This window comes from Hyperoodon ampullatus (genome assembly GCF_949752795.1).
Source record: "Hyperoodon ampullatus genome assembly, chromosome: 1".
Lineage (NCBI taxonomy): Eukaryota > Metazoa > Chordata > Mammalia > Artiodactyla > Ziphiidae > Hyperoodon > Hyperoodon ampullatus.
In genome coordinates, this window is record NC_136914.1 from 188,907,595 (window position 1) to 188,931,452 (window position 23,858).

Sequence of the window (23,858 nt, forward strand, 5' to 3'; positions counted from 1 at the left end):
TCTGTCATGCCAATTTATCAAAAAGAAACAAGTATCATGCATGTTGTGTTCTTCAGTCCTCTGTGAAAACACATATGTACCTGCTATGAGAGTTCTCAGCAGAATCCATAGCAGTTGTGCTTTTTATCATATCAATTTTTAAAATCTGTCAGAAAGGAAAGGTAACATTCAGTCTCGTCATCAGCACTGCTGGGAAAGAAAATCATGAAACTTCTAGCACTGGTTTGACATGAACTCTGTGACCAGCAGATGTGTGGTCCTCTTGTGTATGGTATTTACACCAGCTTGCAGTAATAGAGTCTACAACCCTCACTTGAAGAAAGGGAAGAGTCCAGTTTTTGTACCACAGTAATCTAATCTATATCGTACCCAATATATTATTTTTTGATCTTCTTGATAATTCTAGCACGGTACTGACTCTTTTTGAAGTGTTTCTTACAGTCTTTCAAATTATAATCAGAGCAAAGCAAGATCATTGCAACAGTAGGAAACATTTCTTTACTGGTGAAAGGCTTTGCTTCAGGACCACCATGTCAACTGCTATTTTTAGGTTCAAACAGAAAACATGTAAAGAGCACTATTGTCATCTAAGCAATAAGTCCTAATGCCACTGTAGTTACTGGAGCAGCATCGATCAAAGGCATCATGGTGACCCCGAGCACTAATCTTCTCTCTTTCCTTCAGGTCTGCTGGCAGCTGTGTCTCAGAGAAAGCTGTCTTCAGCAAGGCAGAAGCAGGTAAGAGAAATACATTAGAAGTCTACGTCCCATCCTGAGTTGTCATCAGGTGGTGGTTCGTCATTGTCCTCAGGGAAACTGTCAAAATTGCTTGTGTCTGTGGGTGATGCAACCTGTGAACAAGAGAACGAACGGTAAAATTTTCTGATTTTTTTTAGGGGCCTTCCAAGCTAGATTTTTAAAACATTCTTTATTCATTCTGTATTCAATGGCTATTTTTGGAATGTCTACCATGAGCAGGTTTGTCCTTTGTATTGGGGGTTACAGTGCTGAATACACTCTAGGAAAGAATAAATTGTGTGATTAAAACAAATAATTACAGCTGTAGATAATTATAAACTTTGGTTAGTGCTATGAAGAAAAAATACAAGGTGTCATGAGTAAAAAAGAGTGATTGTGGAAAGCCTCTTTGAAAAAGTATTAAACCTAAGAATTAATGGTTTCCATAAAGAGGGTATATAGCACATGCAAAGGTCCTGAGGTGAGAAAGAGAGAGCTCCATGCTATGAAGTATCTAAAAGAGGTCAACTTGGCTACTGTATAAAAGAGGAGGGGAGTGAAATGAGAAATAGGCAGAAGTCATCTTAAGGATTTTCATGTATTTATTCTAAGTATGATAAAAAGCCATTTCTAACCTTAAGCAAAAACTCTTACAAGTTTACTGGGCAAAGTCCAATCTGCAGAGCATGAGTAAAAGCAGTAAATTTCCCTTATATTCTATAATATTTAGAACCTCATATTCTATTTTATATACATATACATTTCCCCCATATAATTTAACACTACTGATTGCATAAAAGGAAACCCCTGGTAAATATAAGTTAGGATAATTTAGACTTAATATTTACCTCTTCAAGTTTCTTATACTGTTCTTGTTCTAAAAGTAAAACTTTATGAATGCAATTAGCATCTGTAATTTGCTTTGTGAATAAACATAAATATTAGCATAGCAATAAATCTTAGAAGTAGGAAAAATATTTCTGTAGAAGAAGTGATCCTAAATTAGTCCCAGAAAGTATATAAATGAAAGGCTCAGGACTGCAAAGCAGCCCTCTCCTCCTTAGTTAAGAGACGTCACATTTTATTAGCTAGATATAGTATTGTTTCTATAAATGGAGTCAATTGAAATCTATTTCAGGTTAATAGAGTGTAAACACTTAGTCTACTTAGTGGATTAGCAGTTTAACAAAACACCTGATGTGTTAAGAAAAGAGAATTTAAAAGAACACCAGTGTGCTTAGGAGTGCTATGTGGGCAGAGGAGGAGGAGCTATGTGGGGCATAAGTGAAACAATATTGGCCAGGAATTGAAAGCTGTGAAACTGGTTGCTGGACTGTTGACCACACCCAACAGGAAACCAAAGGGCAGGGAATGTTTTGATGTGGTCCATTTGGGTTGGACTCTTGGAGACAGAGCATGGTGGAGAGTAAACTGAAATCATAAACAGAAGGTAACAATAGCAGATAATCCTAACTCACACCAAGTATACTCAAGTACACACTAAATTGTTAAGAACTTATTGCATCTTGTATAGAGAGAACACGTATGTGCAGAAATTTAAAACAGTGTACATAGTTTTGGTGGTAACTCATGAATATGACTAAATAAGGTTGTGAATATATTCTTGGGCAAAGATGTATAAAGGTTTTATATTATGGGGAAAAAAGATTCATGATACTCTTCTGTCAATATTTAACACTGTTTTTAAGCTTGGATTTTAGAAGATGTCACTATTTTAATCTGGTATTTCTCCTATAGTTTATCTAATCTGATCATAGGATAAAAATGTAAAAATAGCAGACCTTTGATGACTGACAAACACCTTCATGTGTGTCACACTAGTACAAGCTGGAAAGTCTACTTACACTTGGTATTATAGGAGGTGTCAAGGTGCCTTTTCTTAAGCCTTCCCAATTAAAGCCCTCAAACCATCTAAGAAAGGAAAAGAAGTAGATAGTTAAAGACATTTTACCTCAGCTGAAGTCTTTGCATTGCAACCTATATATGATGTCCGTGACTGATGGAAAATAGGCAAACATTTTCAATTTAATTGCAGGTTTTTAAATGTTAGCTTATTAAATGGAATGCATATTTTAAAAAAATCTACTTGTCAAAATTTTAGACACCAATTAGAAAGCAACTCCTTTTTATTCTAGTAATTTCAGTCATAATGTCTCTAGGATCTTGTTCCTACACAATCATTATAACTTAATAAATGCCATAATATGCTGGGCCCTACAGGATATTTATTTTAAGAAGGTAGAATCAGGACATGAAGTGTCAGGACAGAAAATTATCTTTCCATCTTTGTCACTGATTCAGTGGGCAGCCTCAGTTAATTAACCTGTTCACATCACTGTCTTGGTCTCTAAGTATTCCATTTTCTTTTTTCTTTTTTCTTTTGGTAGAATAAAGGTATTTTGTGTATGGCTTTTCTGTAGAAATGAGGGCCAAATATCACAAAAGGTTTTTTTGTTATTGTCTTTGAAAGGTTTCATCATTCACAAATGCTTACACCAAATTCCTCGCAGGCCTTTTAGACATTCATAGGTATTTTGGTAAACACATTCCTCTTGGTAGATATGTGAATTTCCTGTGCATGTTACAGAAACAGACTAATAGGGAAAAACCAATATGGTCTTAGTTTAGCTTCAGATACATCCAGTCAACATGGATAAGGTCTGATATTTAAGATGCTACTATTGCTTGGAAAAAAATAGATGCTATGACAGAAAAAAGACTGTACTCTAACTAGGAAATGGTTGGAAAAATATATTTTAGGTTGAGTCAAGGAAATGAGGCATGATATATGGTGGAGTACTTTTGTTTTTAATATTCTGGTAGAGAATAGAATTCCAGGATTAAAAATATATATTTCTTCTTCATGCTCAAGAGGAAAAGTGCTAGTTAGTTTGAGTCAGGAAGAACTAAATTCAGTGAATCTGTTGTTTAGAATGTCAGAGGGTCAGATGTGTCTAAATAAAGTCCCAGAGATGCAACTCAAAAGGTCTTAAATAACAAGGCTAACTAGTCTACATGTCTCCTTGGATATTCCCATAGACTAATTGCATCAGTTATATACAACCACTAACTTAAAAACATCAGCCTGGGAAAATACTTTCTGAACTCTCAAACCTAAAGTTATAAAGAAAGAACACTTACTTGTGCTTTTGAATGTCTTTCACTCCATTTTTCAAATTCCCTAATCTTTCTGATGGATTATCCCTAAAAATAAAATAATAATTGTTAAGGAATCTAATTGTTTCCATATTATGATCCTTTAAAAAATAATGTGGTTGAAATGCTTACCTGCATAGTTTTTTAATTAAATTAGCAGCATTTTTGGCAATCTTCTTTGGAAATTCTATCATGTCAATCCCCCTCAATATGATGTTATAGGTTTTCATAGGATCTGGGCCTGAGAAAGGTGGGCTGCAAGAATGAGAGACATGAAAAGAGATAGTACTTGGTTTTCTAAAAAAGAACACTTATTGTTATAACTCCACAAATGACAATTCTTATTTGGGGACATATATTAATAGTGATAGTGAAATGAAACTTGATTAATGGCAAAACAGTGTGGAAATGTTTCCAAGCAAATCGTTTAGCAAAACCCATAAATGGGTGAAGTTTGTCCACTGTTCCCCTCATTTCAGTGCAGGTGACTAACCCTTCTTGCTGTCCTTAGTCATTCAGGAAACCTCTCCTACTTTTGGCCCTTTCTCACACTTATCAGCTCACTGATTACACTTGGGATGAAGTCCAACATCATTAGAATGGGCTACAAGAACATCACTGGTATGACCCCCCATCTCATTCCATTACCACGCTCACTCACTGGGATGCAGGCAGACCAGTCTTTCTCTGCTCCTCTGAAGTACCCAGCACTCTCCCACCTCAGGGCACTGTTTATTTTGCCTGAAAGGTACTTCCCAGGCCTCCTGGCTAATGCCTAACTTACTAAGTGTTATGCTGCTTACTCAAAAAGGCCTGCTCTGATCACCCAAAGGTAACGAATCATATAACTATTATCAACCAACAAACGTAATGTAATAATCTAATCAATCTAACACTGGAATTTAAACTTTAGTCTAAGTTAGATTCACCTGTTACACTCTTATAGAACCCTTTATGCCACTTACTATACTTTGTAACTACTTCATTTTGATGAGTATTTGTTTTATGTCTGTCTTCCCTTCCAGTCCCTGCTGGTATTCCCAGAGTCTGGTGGAATGCCTAACACATAGTAAGTGGTCAGTAAATATTTGTTGAACTAATGCTTCTACAGAACAGCACTCTTCCTATCCTTTTCTCCCTCTTTATCCGTCCTCAGTAGATAACCTAAGGCAAGACATCCTCTTTGTGATACCCAATCCCTCATAAGCCAGATCTGTTGGGTTATTTACCTATCCACCTTTGGACTGTGGCTTTGTGTCAGGCTCAGGGAATACAGATGTGACTAAAGTCAGCTCCTTCCATCAACTTTCCCACAGTTCAGAAGGGAGGTTATGATGTGCCTTGACAGCTGATTTCTTTGGAATTAATTATTCTCCGAATATAGGGTTCGTTCACGTTTCTTGGGGGAAGACGTTTTCTGGATTATTTTTTGTCTATCCATAAAATAGCAGTTCAAATATTCCTTATATTGAGAAAGAATATTTCCTTCTATTGAGTAAGTTGAAAACAATGAATTGCTTAAAAAGGGCTGTGGCTGTGATAGGATCTGCATTAAGGTTTTGTCCCTATTTTCTGTAACAAGTACTTTCTATTTACTTTGTCATTAACTGTCACCTGTCACATTAAACCACTTTTTATAATGTATTAACATCCAGTTCTATTTAGTATTCTTAGAATTTAAGAATTTTCTCTTTACATAATGTTATGATTGAATATTTTCTCTACTCTCAAGTTAACTTGCCAGTTTTTATTTTCACTTTAAACATGAAGAACCACCACATCATGGATTTTCTTGTTATCAACTTAATGTTGGTTCTAATTTATATTTTTGCATTGATTTTTGTTCTTTCTAACGTAATTTTATTAAGTGACTTCTGTGGTTTTTGCAAGCCATGCATGTTCTGTCCAAGATATTCAGGCAATATGTGAAACATATAAAGTAGAAGAAAGTAAAGTAAAAACCAACACCACTAAATAATTGACATTTGATGAATATAAATTTCATACATTTCTCTATGTAGATGGAGAGACACAGGATTATGATATACATGCTTTTCAAAATATTCAATTTAATTTCACTTGAAGTTAAGCTGAGGATAAAACTGAAAAAAAATGCTAAATTTCAATATGTGCTTCTTCACCAACAACATTAAAAAATGTTTTTGCCCAGAAATATACCCATGCACCTCTGGTCAATTAATGTACAACAAAGGAGGCGAGAAGAGACAGTCTCTTCAATAAGTGGTGCTGGGAAAACTGGACACCTACATGTAAAAGAACAAAATTAGAACACTCCCTAACACAAAAACTCAAAATGGATCAAAGACCTAAATATAAGGCTGATACTATAAAACTCCTAGAGGAAAACATAGGAAGAACACTCTTTGACATAAATCACAGCAATCTTTTTGGATCCACATCCTAGAAATTAAAAACAAAAATAAACAAATGGGACCTAATTAAAAGCTTTTGCAAAGGGAAACCATAAACAAAATGAAAAGACAACCCACAGAATGGGAGAAAATATTTGCAAATGAAGCAACCACCAAGGGATTACTCTCTATCAAAAAAAAAAACCCAATCAAAAAGTGGCTGGAAGACCTACATAGACATTTCTCCAAAAAAGACATACAGATGGCCAAAAAGCACATGAAAAGATGCTCAACACTAATTATCAGAGAAATGCAAATCAAAACTACAGTGAGGTGTCATCTCCCCTGGTCAGAATGGCCATCATGAAGAAGTCTACAGACAATAAGTGCTGGAGAGGGTGGGGAGAAAAAGGAACCCTCCCTGCACTGTTGGTGGGAATGTAAATCGGTGCAGCCACTATGGAGAACAGTGTGGAGGTTCCTTAAAAAACTAAAAATAGAATTACCATATAACCCAGCAATCCCATTCCTGGGCATACACATCTGGAGAAAAACATGATACACACACCCCAATGTTCACAGCAGCACTGTTTACAATAGGCAAGACATGGAAGCAACCTTAATGTCCATCAGTGAAGGAGTGGATAAAGAAGGTGTGGTACATATATACTGTAGAATATTACTCAGCCATAAAAAAGAATGAAATAATGCCATCTGCAGCAACATGGATGGACCTAGAGATTATCACACTAAGTGAAGTAAGCCACAGAAAGACAAATATCATATATCACTCACATGTGGAATCTAATTTAAAAAAAGCAAATGAACTTATTTACAAAACAGAAGCAGTTACAGATATCAAAAACTGATGGTTACCAAAGGGGAAATGTAGCAGGGAGGGATGAATACACACACGCTACTATACATAAGATAGATTAACCAACAAGGACCTACTGTATAGCACAGGGAACTCTACTCAATATTCTGTAATAACCTGTATGAGAAAAGAATCTAAAGAATAGCTATATGTATAACTGAATCACTTTGCTGTACACCTGAAACTGATGCACAACACTGTAAATCAACTATACTCCAATAAATTTTAAAGAAAAAATATTTTAAACACTTTGAACTTGGAGTTTTCTTTTTTATAACGACATAATTCAATTGTAAAAAATACTTAAGATTCCTAATTGTGAATTATGAGAAATAAGTATTCCTATAGTCATTCCTACCTTCTCTCTCCCACCTTAACTTTTAAAATTGCCAAAGACTATAACATTTCCATTCTGCTCAATAACCAAATCTATTTTGAGTCATCTCTTAGTTGACTTGGTCATACAGTAGTGTTTCTAAGAAAGCCCTGGGGTACACACTTTATATGTTGTCTTTATATTTTAAGAATAACTTAATTTCATATAAATTAGTTGAGTTGTGCTCTGTCTCTCTCAGAACTATGTAGTTCTTAATATTCTATCTTTTGGCATTAAAGGTGCTATTGAGAAAGTTGAGGCCAACTTGAATTCTAATCCTCACTCCCATCATCATATATGACATGCTTTTGTAGCTTAGAGACTATATGATTATTCCTTATCATTGAAGCTAGGAAATTGCACTAGGACACATGGTGGTGTTATGACTCTGTTTCCCCATGGTCACTGTTGATCAAAATGATCCACTGAGACCATCTGTGACTGGTCTATGTCATGAATTTTCTATCATGTAATTGAGTATGTTTTGTATCCCACTTGTAATCGTCTCTTCATATACATAGTTGTTTTTCCTATTTCTTGGACTTCTGTATCTTCTTTCTGTAATAATTTCTATATCCTTTTTTCTTTCTTCCTAAGGTCTATCTACTATCTCCCTGGCTGGGTTTTTAATTGCTATTATTCTATTTTTCTGTTGCTTATAATATGATTTTCAGCTTTGTACTGTTCTTGAGCCCTGCAAGTTTACTACTTTTCATTTATGAACATTTACAGACATCTGTGAAGTTACTATTTTAGAGATCATGCTTTCAACAGCCGCAAAGAAATTCTAGATAACAGTTTGAACTCTTCCCATGTTTCTCTGAATCATTCCTCCTGTGGTATTTAGCTGCCTTTGCCTATGTATCTTTCATCTAAAATTAACAGAAAACACCAACGAGGTTTATTAATTTGAAGTCAACATAAGAGTTTCGTTTCGTGAGTAATGGTGTAAAATGTCCACAAGTGGGCTTCCCTGGTGGCACAGTGGTTGAGAGCCCACCTGCCAGTGCAGGGGACACGGGTTCGAGCCCTGATCTGGGAAGATCCCACGTGCTGCTGCGGAGTGGCTAAGCCCGTGCGCCACAACTACTGAAGCCCATGAGCCTAGAGCCTGTGCTCCACAACACGAGAGGCCACTGTAATGAGAAGACTGTGCACCACAACAAAGAGCCCCCGCTCTCTGCAACTAGAGAAAGCCCGTGTGCAGCAACGAAGACTCAAATGCAGCCAAAAATAAAATAAATAAATAAATAAAATTAAAAATGTCCACAAGTGAAATAAAAACCACCACATAACTGTTCCTGGCAATGGTAGTACTAGTAGTAGGTGTTAGCATCAATGGAGTGCTTCCTAGATTCACTGAATCCTCACAAATAACCGTGAGACTAAAAGTCCCATCTTCCTCTCATTTTCACTGTAACTACTTAGTTCTCTTAAGTAATTCTTTCACATTCCACTGCATGCTTCTTCTTAGATCTGAATTATGGCAATTGTCTTCAAACTAGCCACCCCATCCCTCTTCCAATTTGCTCTACCCATTACTGCCAGCTTGTTTTCCTTAAATACCACCACACGTCACTCCTTTATCAGAAAATCCTCCATGAGTCCCTCTCTCGATGGAGTCCAAACACTGAGGTACAGCAATCATGATTCTTGAAAGATGACTCTTTTGGATCTCCTGTCATTTCTTAACATGAACCTTTTTCATGTCTTTGCCCACTGCTCCCCCTCTATTTAAGCCCTGCCTTTCTGCCTGGAGTGAACTTTGCTCTCTATATTCTTCCTGCAAGGCCCAGCTAGTCCTACATTCTTCAAAATGGACAAATTTAACCTTCTTCTGAACTCTTCAGTTCACAATGACCCTCTTAATTATTGTCCTGAGCACAGGGCTTGGTGGCGTATTTGTTCCTCTTTTCCTTGAGTTCATAGTCCGTTTTATACCTGGTCGTATCCACAGTACCTTTTTTAGTTGTTGATGACTACAATATCATTACACAACAGATCTGCAAAGCATTTACATTTCATTTAGATATAACAATTGCTAACAGGTTCTCTTATTTCTATAAATAGTTGACTGTATTTTTATATGACTTTCATCTTCCTTGCTGGCTAAATGACTAGGCTCAGAGATCTCAAAGAAAGACACTAGATGATTCCACATTCACATATGTATAAATAATGAGAGTTGATGTTGGGTTTGTTCCCCTCATCTGACCCATTTTAGTTTTTACTTTATGAATTCCTGGTTATCTGCATAACTAATTAAAAAGTGTGGTAACAAGATCTGGTGAAAGTACTTTAAGATGGTCTCATCAGAGTGACAAAGACAGGAGTGTGTAGCTGTTTGCTGGTCTATTTTTATCAGCAGTTCTCTATCAATGTCCATACCTGCCAGTCAGAAGTTCATACATTAGGATTCCCAGTGACCAATAGTCGGCTGAAATGTCATGGCCTTTGTTCAGGATGATCTCTGGGGCTACATACTCTGGAGTCCCACAAAAAGTCCATGTTTTCTTTCCAAATCCTATTTTCTTTGCGAAGCCAAAATCAACCTTACAAAGAGAGAAAAAACAAGATATTCCAAGCCACTTTTGATTAAGCTTAAAAGCAAAAAGTTACTTTGTTGAAGTATGCTGATGATAATAATAAAATAAAAACAGATTCGAACTATTGTAGTCCTGTCTTCTAAAAGAAGTCCTCTGTATATTTCAAACAAACAAAGCCTCCCTGCTCAAGCTCAGTTTCAAAAGGAAAAGTTGAAACCTTAACATAGGATAAAATTCACATCATCGAAAATAAAGGCAAACTTTTCTTTATGGAAATACTTTCCATTTTTCCTTCTTTTATGCCAGTGGAGGTTGGGGTATAAACAAATAATTTCTCCTTTACTCAGGCATATTTTCCAGATATCTGCTGGACTTAATGAAGTTGACAATTCATTTAGTTTTAATTGAGAAGCCATTTTTATTGTTGAAGGAGCTGAGTTACAAAGCTATGGGACCAATAACTCTGTCTTTGGAAAACAAAGAGATAAAATTGAAACGTATTCTTCATTTTTCTAGAAAACTTTTGAAGCAGGAGCCTCAAATGCAGAAAAACACTTTTTTTTCTAAAACAACTGGTTGAGAATACAAATAATTAACTACCATTGATGTGATTTCTTTGAAAATCTTAGGTTGAATAAAAATTCCAAAAATTTAAAAATCAGACACTGAAAGATCCAAAGTCTATAAAAGTTACACATTTTAAAATAAGAGAACTTCCCTTCTACTGTAAATCTTTAGAGCTCTTGGCCAATTTTATTATTACTAATATTATTACTAACATGGCCTGGATAACATTGCCAGCAAGCCCTTTTTTTCCATTAGCATTACAGTATTCTTAAATCTAAGATAATGATTCATGGTTCTCCACATATGACCTATTCCTGTTGGATGGCAGAAACCCAGCTAGACATAGGACTTCTACAAAGCTTTTCTGGGTCTACAAACACATGCAAGCAAGCGCGAGCCTATTTAAGCATGTTTTGCCAGCATATTATTAATTCAAACCTTGCCAATTTAATTTCTCATAACCTTTACATAACTTGAAAGAATAGTTAGTTGAAAACAGTAACGCTACAGGCTGTTCATTAGCCAGTATTTTAAAGTGCAGGGCAGAAACCATGTGTGAAACACACTGACCAATTTGGCGTAACCTCGGTGGTCTAGGATGAGATTTTCTGGCTTGAGGTCCCTGTAAATGATTCCTTTGGAATGAAGATAGGCAAAAGCTTCTACCACACATGCTGTGTAAAATCTGGTTGTAGAATCTTCAAATGAACCTCTGAGACACAAAAAATGGAATAAAAAGTAGGAAAGAAATTAGTTTGTCTAATAAGGGTCAGTTTCTTATGTCACTATATTCCTACGCCAGAATGTGACCCCAGAGACCAGTGACCTACTGGCCAAATGTCATAGGGCTACCTTTGCATACTGGGTTTTTAAAAGCATCTGAGGGTTAAGTCAAGGAATTCTTTGCCCTTATGAGTAGGATGGTTAAATCTAACTTCCTGAATATACTGAAGAGGAGGTCAACCACATACCACGTTTCATGTACTTCGTGGATTCCTCACAACAGCCCACTCCAGTGTTAAAAGGCAGAGTTACAGAGGTGGGCAGAAGAGAGGCAAATCCTATTTTAGACCTCGTCTAGCAAGGGGTGTTTTTTAAAGAAGGGTTTATGAGTTTAGTCATATTTATTCTTAGTTTGTTTTTTTAATCTTTCTAAATAATAGAGATGTGGCTCATGAGTGTGAATAAAAGTTAATGTTTTCAAAGAACCACTTTGGAAATGAGTTACAATGCTACTGATAACAGATCGCAATCTAAGTATTCTGTCTGAAACTTGTCAGCAAGAAAAATAATATCTATTTCCTATGCTACTGCCTTCTTATTACAAGGAAAAGATGGAGCTAAAAGATAAGAAGGAAAAAGGTAATTGGAAGGGAATGTTTATTAAACTTGATTGTGATGTTTAGCAAGAAAGCTTTTCGTCTCTCTGTACATGTATGTGTGCATGTGTGTGTGTTTATTTAATGAAATAACAGTAAAGGAAAAAACCTTGGCATCTAAGGTTGACTCTTTAGTTCTAGGGCAGAACCTTTATACTTTACCTGTTTTTTTTCCCCCATGGAATCCCTTAGAAAGATAAACTGCTTTTTTTTTCTCCCTCTTCTTTCCCAAGTAGTAGTAAATGCAATTAAATAATTTCGTGAAAATTCAAGAACATTAGTATGAACATCAGCTCTTGAGTTGGCTAAGATGTAGCAGGACAGCAAGCACTCAGGTGGTTTTGGGGAACATGCAGCAAAGCGGAGGCCCAGAGCTTGCTTTCATGAGAGTCACTGATGCCAGTTTGCATCTTGCTCACATTTGCTTCTTTTTCAATATTGAGAAATAAATTCTAACAAACAGAAAAGTAGGATACGGCTTCTATCTTGCAAAATTTATCAGTGGATCTAAGGCTAAAGCAGCCATCTTTCAGGTCATGTTTTAGAAATAGGCAGTGTCTTCCAGAAACGTATAGTCTTCATTTTAACTACTAATGTCCCCTGAGTTGTCACTGAAATAATTAGCTCTTCCCAAAGGGAATATCCTTCTTTTGAAATACAATTCAGGGCATGATGATATCTACTCCTCTAGATACTAGAGTCTTAACTGTAATCACTAAGTTTCTAGTATCTCTCTTCAACAATATCTGGATGGAACAATTGTGAATTTATAAGGACAAGAAAAAGTTTGAGAAGAATTGCATCTATACTAGGAAATGAATGGTATACATTATGCTGCAATTGTTTTCTGACTTGGAGCTATCTTTGCAGAACCCTCACTATATAATCCTGTGTATTGGGAAAGGGATTAGAATAGTACCTTAAAGGTCCTTTCATCTTTGTCCTTAATTAAGTATGTTTGTCTATCAAGAGCAGCATATTTCTTTGAGAGATCATTTGCCTGAAATAGTAAGCATCCATGTGTAGATAATTAATGAGAAACTTTATACTGAGTGCTGTATATGACTTCAATCCCTTCTCAATGGAGAGCACTGCAAAGCAAAACAATCTAAACAAAACAGTACATGGAATAGAGCTGTGTCTTTTTTCACATTACATGCCTTGTTTTAATACGAAAATTGATTACTTCCTTGTATCAGGACTGTCTAATTGCAATATGGGTGGGCCTTTTCAAAAGCCTACAATTCTTGCTTCCTGTTAGAAGAAGAGTTATTTCTGCAGTTGCGATGCTGGGCAACAGATCTGTTTCCCTTAATATTCAGTTGTTAATAAAATGGAACCAAATGGACAAATGCATTGTTTCTGTAAAGAGAGTACACACTTAATGAGAGATCAATTTCTCATGACATCTCTGAATGGTATTCATATTTATATTCTGAACAAGCTGATCATTAGCAGAAAGACAAAAAAAATCCTAATACAAACTCAAATTCATCAGAGGAGGCAGTAGGTTACGAATGTGGACTCTGAATGAAGCAAAATCCTGGGCTCAAATCTGGCCTCCACTTACTGTTTAATCTTGAGTAACTAACTGTACCTCTCCAGGTCTTAGTGTTGTCATGTGCAAAATCAGGCTAATAACAGAAACTCTCTCTTTGGGTTGTTGTGAGGATACAAAGAATTTGAGGCGTGTATTTAGAATAAGTGCCTGGCACACATCTGGTACTCAGTAAGTAGTAGCCATTATTATTGAGCACCAAAAAACTCTTCTTTAGCGCCTCCAGTGTCTTAATCTAGGAAAAGTGACTGATATAGGACAGTCTTTTGGGGATGGGGGTTCGCAACTCTATCACTACTACTGAAATATTGGATTGGCCAAAATGTTCGTTCGGGTTTTTCCGTTACCTGAACGAACTTTTGGGCCAACCCAATATTTGCTGCTTCTCACTGCAAAGGCTAATTGCTGTGAGTCAGCTCTGAAGCATTTTCTGCTAATCTCTGTTCTTTTCACTTTCTCCATGCTTCTCACAAGTGTACAGGTGAAAATTATCCTTATATTGCTTACCAATCAAAACCCTCCTTTTTTCATCATGAAAGGAACTGACCATAAACATCCATCACTGGGTCTTCAGTTCTTGACAGCTTGTTTCTGAGCCATTTTGGAATTTGGAGGGCTCTAGAAAGCTGGCTTCCAGCCCTTCAACAGATCTGTATTGAGTATCTCCCATATATAAATATATTTGTAACTGATTTTAAAAATTAAATTAAAAAATTTGTCTCAAATCTGTTTCTGTGTTATGTGACAAATCAACACAATATATGCACACAAAATGTTTACCAGCAACACAGTTTCATCACTAAATATTTGATGTAGGTAATTTGTGAATTTTAAAATACCCTTTTGGAAAGCAGTCAAAAAACATAGCATTAGAGTGATTCACAATGAAAAATTACTATTAGAATTGGAAATGACAAGGTAAATTTGATTTAAAACAAAAGCTTGTTTTACCAACAGGTAAAGTTGCTTAAAGAAAGAAATAATTCCCCTATATAGCTCTTTGAAATAATAAATTATGCCTTGACAGTTGTGTCATTTCAATTAACAAGTAAGGGATAGGTCCTTATATCCTCTTCGGGAGTGAGTAGGTGTTTTATCTTAGCTAGATGGCAGTAGATAACAACAATTTGCTTCAGGGGATTTGAGGGTTATGTATACTTATTGATATACTCAAATTAAAATTTAATCACAGTGTTTAATAAACTTGTCATAACCAAGTCCTGAAATGGCAGAATGTAACAAAGACAAAGCATCTCTCACTGAAAGACAAGTTCCCTCTTTTCATTGACTAGTGACAACAATCATTAGTGAGTATATAAACCTGAATCATGCTACAGGCTTATTGACAAAGTAGGAAGGCTAAATTATTATGAAAACAGACTCATTTCCTTAAAGTACTTTCAACCAAATTAAGAAATGACACAGATTCCACCTAATGGGTCATCTAAGATGGAATTTAAGTAATCACCTCCCATAAAATAGCTGGAATAAAGGAGAATATATATAGAAAGTCACTTGCTGGCTTATAAAACACACCCCAGAAGACTCAAGACCAGAAGTGAGATGTGATAATTATGGTTTCTTATGTAATTAATACATTCTGTAGGAAAAATTAACATACACTTTAAAAAACTCAAATTAAGTAAATGATATTAGAATATGTATTAAATACTAATATTAATATGTAATATATACTAATAATCTCTCTCTCTATATATATATATATATATATATATATCAACCACTTACATTTTTAAGAAAGTTGTGGTTGACAATTCTGTAACTGTTATAGAGGAGAAGTAAATACAGTTTGTAGCAATCTATTCCAAATAATGGAACAGAATTTGTGGAAAAAAGTCACAAACTAGAAGATAAAACATGATAGCTAATAAAGGACAAACCAGGGAAATTGCAACAATTAACATTTCAGTGCTGTAGTTCCTATTTCAAAGATTAAAAAAAAATTTAATAGTCCTCAAAATCTGTTTGTATATATGGTATCATTTTAATTCCTACTTCTTGACAACAAATAAAAAAACTGCTCTGTGTTCTTTTTCTATGCTGATGAGAAGAAAGAGTGAGAGGCAGGAAATGGTCAGCTCAGCTGCTAGGTGAAGGAAGGAGGATGTCATTGCTATAGGAGACTTCCTGCGCTAAATCCCTGAGGCTCAGAGGTCACACAATCCTTCCTTCACATTAACCTTACCACCAATACATTTCCTTTATGCTCTCAGAATAGCTTCTCCCTTACTACTACTTACTGGGACCCAAGAGGAAAATTAAAGGAACTGAACAAAAAGGTTTATTTTGACTAAGGATACTTTTATATACACTGTGACAAACAGCATAATTAATTTCCTTTTTCTCTTGGCATTTTTTTGGTTCTAATAGTTAATCTTTAGGATTTTTCAGCCCCAGTTTAAACAAGCAATGAGAAAGCTAGTCTGTGACAGTATTAATTGGAGCCTGGATGTCCAAAACTATGCTTTTCCTTTAGCAATTTCTTGCGTAGGAAAAAAAAAAAGTCTCTTGGAATAAAAGCAGTAAGGCTACATATATATTGAATATCTAAAAAATAAAGTTGGCAGAGGACAATGAGTCCAAGATGATTTTACATACGATAGCTTCATTTCTTTTAATGTCAAGGCTTCAGCCCCTTTGAATCTTTAGGAAGGATCAGGTAGCTGCTATTTCTCCAGATCATGCCTCCTTAATGAATATTTAGTACACTGGAGGGACTCAGCAACTGTGTACCCCAAACCCAAGGATGATAAAAGGGAAGACAAAAGAAAGGGTAAGCAGTCTGGTGGAGGCAGAGAAAGGACCATCACTGATCTCCTCCATCCACTCCTCCCAAGACAAACTGCTTCTTGATAGCATTCCTTTGCTACCCTGACAAATCCAAATACATCTCACTTGTAAGCCTTGGCTAGCATTTATGTACCCCAAAAATGCAAAATCAAGTTAAATGAGAAATATGAAACAGTTTTCTTGCAAAAAATAAGTTAAATATTGATGTCTATGCATGTTTGAGTGGACTTTAGGTTAACTTTTATTATTATTTTTAAAACTATTTTAAAAAATTTTTATTGTTGTTGGTGTCTTGTTAAAGAAGTTAATAGAAGTTTAAAATCGCTGTTCCTTTCCCTAAGTGGCTTATTATTGCTTTAATGTTTACTTCTACCTGTAAATCTCCTATTCTAATTAGAACAAAGTAGGGAAGAGATTTCAAATAAATCAGTGTATTGGAAGGTCAGGTCAAAAATAATACAGTAGAAGCACATTAGGGTAAATCAGATATTAACTCACAAATCAGAATATTAACTTTCTGCTACATCCTGTAAGTTGTGAGGCATGGGACCACAACTGTTTTATTTATCATTGTATCCCCAGCCTCTATCACAATGCCTGGCATATAATCTGTACCCCAAAATTAATTAACAGTAATGTAGTAATACACTATGATATAATAGCTCAGTACAGATGTTAACCCTGTCCCCTAGTGCCAAAATGACACATTCCCTTATAGGCATATTTACCTTGAATTTAAGAAAAAAAAACATTAATGTAATAGGACACAATAAGGTAAAAAGAAACCCATTTGTCATATACAAGTAAGGCAATGGGAATAAAAGACCTGAAAGGGCAGTGGGTACAAAGATATGAAGGTACCATAAGGATACAATTAGGAATGAGACTTCAAAGCAATAGTTTATAAAGAACTAGTTGTTCTATTCTGGGATATCTACAAAATAATAAACTGTCAAAAAATAACATGGCTTTCTGGGGACATTAGGGCTGTCTATAGCTGAGTCTGAAAGATGTTACCTGATGAAGGAGAGTCTGTGGGGTGAGATTGTAACAAATAAGAAAAGAAAAAGATGTCTAAAGGTGAATATTCAGAGGAACAAAGATGCCTTTTGAATGTTATTAGGTCATTCACAGAAAATTGTAGTTTTTTTTAAGTAAATATTTAGGGTTGGTAGAATATTTTTTTAAAAAGATAGTTTGCTATGCATAAATAGGAAATAGAAAATTAATTTTGAATAATTAAAAAAAAACAAATAAGCGCTAAAGAGACCAACTTTACTTGCCCTGAAAGGGCAAAGAGGAGTGTAAGTCGGTTCCTTTTCTTCCTAAGACCAGGTAAGTCCTGAAAGGGACGGTTGGAAACTTCTGTTAATTTTGAAACCAAAGAGCAATGTAAAGGTAGAGGGAAAAGTTACTTTGGAAAAAATTCCCAGTGTTAGGAAAGATAGCCCATCTGGAGAATGAGTGGGACAATCCAACTGACAGTTAATCTAGATTGCAACTAAAAAATAACTTTAATTCTCTTCATTGTTAACAGCAATGAAGTGAATTCTAGGTATATAGTTGTCTGATTGTGATATTCAAGTTAAACTAAAGCCTCTGCATGTACCTTGACAGGTACCATTTTTATGGTGGACTAATCCTATATCATTGGTTACAAATCTGAAACAGAGTGAGTTTCCTATTTACAGTAAATCACATGTAGATAGTGGGTTGTGACCCATATTTACATTTTGAAATACAAGCATATGTAAATATGACTTTTATACTTTATAAAAATTGACTCTTCTTACAAACCATCACAGTCAACTACATTTTCAAAGACATGATAGAAATTTCTTAAAACTCTTACCGATCCCTGAGAATGGTCCAGAGCTCTCCACCTAGGCAAGCTTCCATCAACATATACAAATATTTGCTGTCCTTAAATGTTCTGTATAATCTGTGAATTGCAAGTAAGAAAACAAAGATTATAAACGTTACTGTCTTTTAAAAGCATGTAAATGTTTTCAGTGCCCGGATTACAGTCTTACTCTTGATTTACCAAGCTTGAAATTTTATTAAAAGAATGAGAAAGATCTAAATTCACAAAGAGGAAAAAGGAAGCGATGGCTCATGACTAAGATTTTCACACTGTAGGGGGTAGTCTCTCCTTTGAAATGGATTAATCCAAATGATTATGAACCAAGAGGGCTTCCTGGGGTTCCTGTAATTCCAATTTGGCTAACGTTTCAAGTGTGGCCTCTTAAGCAATATTTAGTGGTCATAAACATGCAGTGTGCATGGATATTCAGTAGATGACACTTTAAAATATAGATGTGTATGACATTTATGCACTGTTCACTTAAATTCATGTGATACCCTGTTTTCATCAAGTGCCACTGGCAAATTAACTAGAAAAGCTTCTGTGTATTAAAAAAAAAAAAAAAACGCCCATTGTCTTATCAGTGCTCTCAAAATACTGAGATGGGATAGTCATTTCATTTTTTAACAACTTCAAAAAATATTCAAATAAACAATATTCAAGGTAAAATAGTTTGATTTTTGGTATTTTGTCTTTCACACACCAGAGGTCTATGCAGAGTTCTTGGAATAACAGGATAAAAATGGAACATTAAGAACTCTGATGTCTCCTTTGGGAAAAACATGTTCTTTTCACAGAATCTGATTCTCATTAAAAAAAAAAAAAAAAAAAAGAATCAAAATTTTAGTGTTTTTCTGTTTTTTTTTTTTTTTTTTTTTTTGCAGTACTCGGGCCTCTCACTGTTGTGGCCTCTCCCGTTGCAGAGCACAGGCTCCGGACGTGCAGGCTCAGCGGCCATGGCTCACAGGCCCAGCTGCTCCGCGGCATGTGGGATCCTCCAGGACCAGGGCACGAACCCGTGTCCCCTGCATCGGCAGGCGGACTCTCAACCAGTGTGCCACCAGGGAAGCCCTAGTGTTTTTTTATTTAGTAAAAACTTTTAAAAATCAGATTTAAAAATATGTTTCTTTGTGTGAATCAAATGTGTAACAGTGAGTGCAAATGTGGTTGCTTTTCCACCTGGAGTTGGGGACTTGAGCCCTGGGGCAGGGTCTTTACCTCACTATGAAATCGGAATGAGCCCCTTGCATGATCTGCTTCTCCGAGCGGATGTGCTCCTGCTGTCTCGTATCCACGATGTGGCGTTTCTTGAGAATTTTCATTGCAAAGGTTTTGGATTCTTCACTTTTCAATTGGACCTTAAAGAAAGCCAGAAGGGAGTAAGTGAGGAAAAAAAACTCCACAGAGTTAATATAACAGAATGCATTCTTAGCCCCAAATTAACAGGTGCATGGAGCACTGAAATGACACCCCAAACACCACCTGTATCACAGTAAAGGCTTGCTGGAGCTGGGTTTGAAATCCAGGGCTCATAGCTATTGCCCAATCTCATTCCACTGGAACTGATGCATTTTCACTAACTGGATTGCCAATTAGTTTTGTGCCCACTGGGATTAGAAGAGCGAAAGTTTATTTGATTCTCATTGTATTATTTCATTTCATTTCAGATAATGTGTTTGAGTATACTGTACAGTTTTTCTCCTTCAATCAGAAAAGTAAAAATAAAAACGAATTCCTTCTCCAGTTTTACTTCGAGTGTGGAAAAAGTAGGACCATACGGTCCTGTACGCTTTTCCTCTTTTTAGTCCTAGTCCACAAACATTTCTAGAGTTATTTAATTCAGTGATAGACCCTTGTCTCTGCTGAGACTGAAAATTTATGTACTGTTATTTCTTCTTTTTATCTCACAGTCTTTCCCTTCCTTCCATTAAAAAAAAAAAAGTAACAAGTTTTCTTTCTAAAGACTTTGGAAACTACTTTTCTTTTCCTCTCAAATAGGCATGATGGCTTTAATCCTGTCTGACCTCAGATAGGCATGATGGCTTTAATCCTGTCTGACCTTAAACCTTACTCCTTAGTTATACTAACTGGGAGACCTAAGCTGAACCTTGATGTCCCCAATGCTTCCAAGCCTCTGTTGCAGCCCCACATGGCTCTTGGTGGCTCTGGAGAGAGCTTGGGTCCTCCAGATGACATTCCTCAGACAGGCTGCTGGTCTGTGTTCACTGTTTTACACAATGTTTCAACAAGGTGACTTGCAAGGAAAAGGAGAGATAACTGAGCTAATCACTTAATGGCAATGTAAAAGCGTTACCATTAAGTGTTCTCAAACCACAGAATTCTCAAGATAATACCAAACAGCCCATGTTTTTCTGAACTAATGAAAGCCTTGGAGAAATAACATGATAAGCTCTTTCTGCTTTTCAGCTGAAGTGTGGCTCTCTCCTCTTTAGTTGTGAATTGTTTACTGCTTTAGCTGCAGGGATAGTGAAGGTCTTTTAAGTGTCTTTCTCATGTACACATAGACAGACTGAATTCCATTGAGAGAACATTAATGTGGCAAGCTCTTTAGAAGAAAACATGAGGACACTTCAGATAAATAGGCCTCAGTTTGCTGCCAGCATCTGAGAATCTACATGACAGGTTAGAGGGGAAAATGGAGATTTGAAAATGCCTTAAACAGCTAAAGGCCCTCTACTCCATTTGTGAAACTCTTTGAGATGACAGATTAGTGTGATACAAATGAATTCAGTTATAGTTTAATAAAATACAAAAATGTGAAAACCCACTTCTAAAAGAAATCTGGATAAGAAAGACGACATGAAAAATGAGCTGTGTCAGAGTACTAACACTCAGAGGGGAAGAAATCAGATCATATTCCCTCTTTAGAGTCTTACCCAGGTAAATGACTGAAAAGTAGATCACACACCTAATGTACAAATTATTCTCTTTAGAGATGGTAACACACATTTTAACTTGTGCACAGGTTAGGAGGAAAGAACCCTGGCTTTAGGGTAACAGGTCTGGACTTAAATCCTGACTCCACTTAAGGCCTCTCTCAGTCCTCTTAGGCAGTTGAGTAACTGCTTTGAGGCCCAGTTCTTGCTGAGGATAACGCCACCTACTGTATGGAGTTACTGGGACCTTTAATGAGAAAGTGCCACTGCATGGGCATTCAGTGATGGTCTCTCTACATGTACCTTGGGTAGATCAAATGTTATCTTTAAAACAAGGCCAGATCATGTCACTTCTCTGTTCAAAACACTGCAGTGGCTTCCCATCTCACTCATGGTAAAGACAAAGCTGTCACACAGTCTGACAAGGCCCTACATTATCTGAACCCCCATTCCCTGTAAGCCTCACTTCCTCCTTGCTCACTGTGCTCAGGTCACACTGGCCATCTTGCTGCTCCTTGAGCATAACAGCAAGCTCTTGCTTCAGGCCATTTGCACATGCTATTCTTCTGCCTGAATATTGTCTCACGGTTATCCTCAGGGCTTGCTCTCTCAGTTCCCTAAATTCTCTGCTCAAATGTTTCCTAATCAGAAAGTCTCTCCTCACACCAGTCTACATAAAAGAGTAATCCACCTACTTCTCCCTTCCCTTTTTTAGTGTTCTCTATAGCTCTTATCACAAGCTAATGCACGAAATATTTATTCTGATTACTTGTTTAGTTTCTGTCTCTTTTCACCAGTCTGTAAGCAACCCAAGACTGGGGATTTTTTTGTCCACTGTGCCTGACAAAGGATAAATGCTCATTAAATGTTTGTTGACTAAATGAATCAAAGAAAGAATGAAATAAGCCATGATGACTTATCACTGGCAAAGCCACAAAGAGAGCTGGTATCTCAGCTCCATATTGTGTATCTCTGAGGTTAACAGGATAAAAACAAGGGAAGCTATAAATGACAAGTATGTAGCATTTGCTCTTTTTCTTCTTTCCAAAATTGCCATTATTCATAAAAAAGGAAGAAAAGATTTCTAAATGCTGATGCTTCACAGGAAATATACATGCCAAATATCTATGTGATACAGCTCTGAATTTTCAGTTGTTATATTTACAAGATGTTTTCTTAACCTTGCTTTTCTTTGAATGACTAAAATGTGATATTATTCCCCAAAAGCCTACTATATTAATAACATCATCTCTAGGATAATGTCATCTGGGTCTTGGGGACAGTTATCCATCTACATCTAAATACAAAATAAATTTATGAAGAGACAAAAAGAAATGTGTTCACTGATATGTTAACAATGGTTTTCTCTTAGGGAGATTTTAGTTGATTTAGCTCTTTTTAACTTTTTTGAATCGCTCAATTTTTGTACAATTAGCATATCTCACTTTTATGGTAAGTAAAAATAATGACTCTGGTCATGGAAAAAAAATTTTTGTCTCTTTTAAATCAGAATAGCTATTTATTATTGTCTGACTCTCTCAAAGGATCTGGTTCAGTGGAAACCACTCTATTAGAATTCCATGTATGCAAAGACCTTGAGAAGTTCTGTATAGGATAGCAACCTATTCAAGTTCAGGCTGAGCCACACTGTTCATCTCCTTAAAGTATGTGCCATAATTTTTTCTTTCAATATAAACTCTCAGTGTAAGTTACAGCAATTTTTATTTCAAGAGCCTAAGCTATTATGCTTTATTATGAAAGTGTTTTCACAAAACTAATACATGAAAAATTTTAAGATGAAATTTAGTTTGCTTTTTATTTGTCCTATTGTTCAAATTAATTATACCAAGTCCACTTGTGCCAATTTGAGATGATGACGATTTTGTAGCAGGCTGGCTAGAGATATGACATAAATGTTGAGCGTGAACAGAGGAAGGCAAAAGAAGAGGAAAGGAATACATTTCTTCTTCTTGCTCAGGAATCCTTCCCAGCCTGGTTGGTTAGGCATGATTCCCAGGTTTGTCTTTGCAGACTATCCTAACCCCATCTAGATGTACAGGCTAATGCACTGGTTGAGAAGGTGAGCTTTGAAATTTGACTACCTTTGTTTAAATCTCAACCTTTTTTTTTTTTTGTGATCTTGGACAAATTTCTGAAACTCTTTGTTTCCTCATTTGTAATATGTGGATAAATTCTCTTAGGTTACCTGTGAACATGAAATAAAAGGGCCTATATATCAAACACAGTGTCTGGAACAGAGAACACATTCAGTTAGTTGCCTTTATTCTTTTGTGCTTCTTAGTTTAATGGTCTCTTCAGGCCAAAGCAATTTTCTCAAAATATGACCCACCACAGGATGAATGCCACTTTGTACCCATTCCTATTCCCACCCCATCCACATCAGTTCTACCAAGGGAATAGTAGAGGTTTGAGAAGCTACATCTAAAAGATTGCTGGCCCTTGTACCATACTGGTTTCACTCTCAAGATTTCTAGAAAGGAGACATGAATGAGAAAATGCTAATACTCAGTATATTTCTTCTATGTTTTATAAGTAATGCTATGTGCTATATCAGAAATTAAAATTGGGAAAAGTTTCATTTACAGTAAAATGTTACTTCAGTGTGAATCACTGTGTTGCCATTTGAAGGAATGTATCCTTGAGCAAAGTGAATCTTAATGTTGGAATTTTTGACAA

General features: G+C 36.0%; 1 protein-coding gene across 2 annotated transcripts in view; it reads right to left on the minus strand.

Annotated features, from left to right (window-relative positions):
* Positions 1–751: 751 nt before the first annotated feature.
* The window catches only part of PRKG1 (protein kinase cGMP-dependent 1), a gene marked incomplete at both ends in the record, with an annotated part of 1,229,056 nt that continues 1,205,949 nt past the window's right edge, over positions 752–23,858 (minus strand). For both annotated transcript variants that reach the window (XM_079717816.1, XM_079717815.1), the window contains 8 exons: positions 752–850; positions 2,603–2,669; positions 3,900–3,962; positions 4,047–4,169; positions 9,928–10,091; positions 11,223–11,364; positions 18,253–18,342; positions 19,483–19,622. In XM_079717816.1, coding sequence (XP_079573942.1) covers positions 752–850; positions 2,603–2,669; positions 3,900–3,962; positions 4,047–4,169; positions 9,928–10,091; positions 11,223–11,364; positions 18,253–18,342; positions 19,483–19,622 — 888 coding nt within the window. The remainder of the gene's footprint in view (positions 851–2,602; positions 2,670–3,899; positions 3,963–4,046; positions 4,170–9,927; positions 10,092–11,222; positions 11,365–18,252; positions 18,343–19,482; positions 19,623–23,858) is intronic.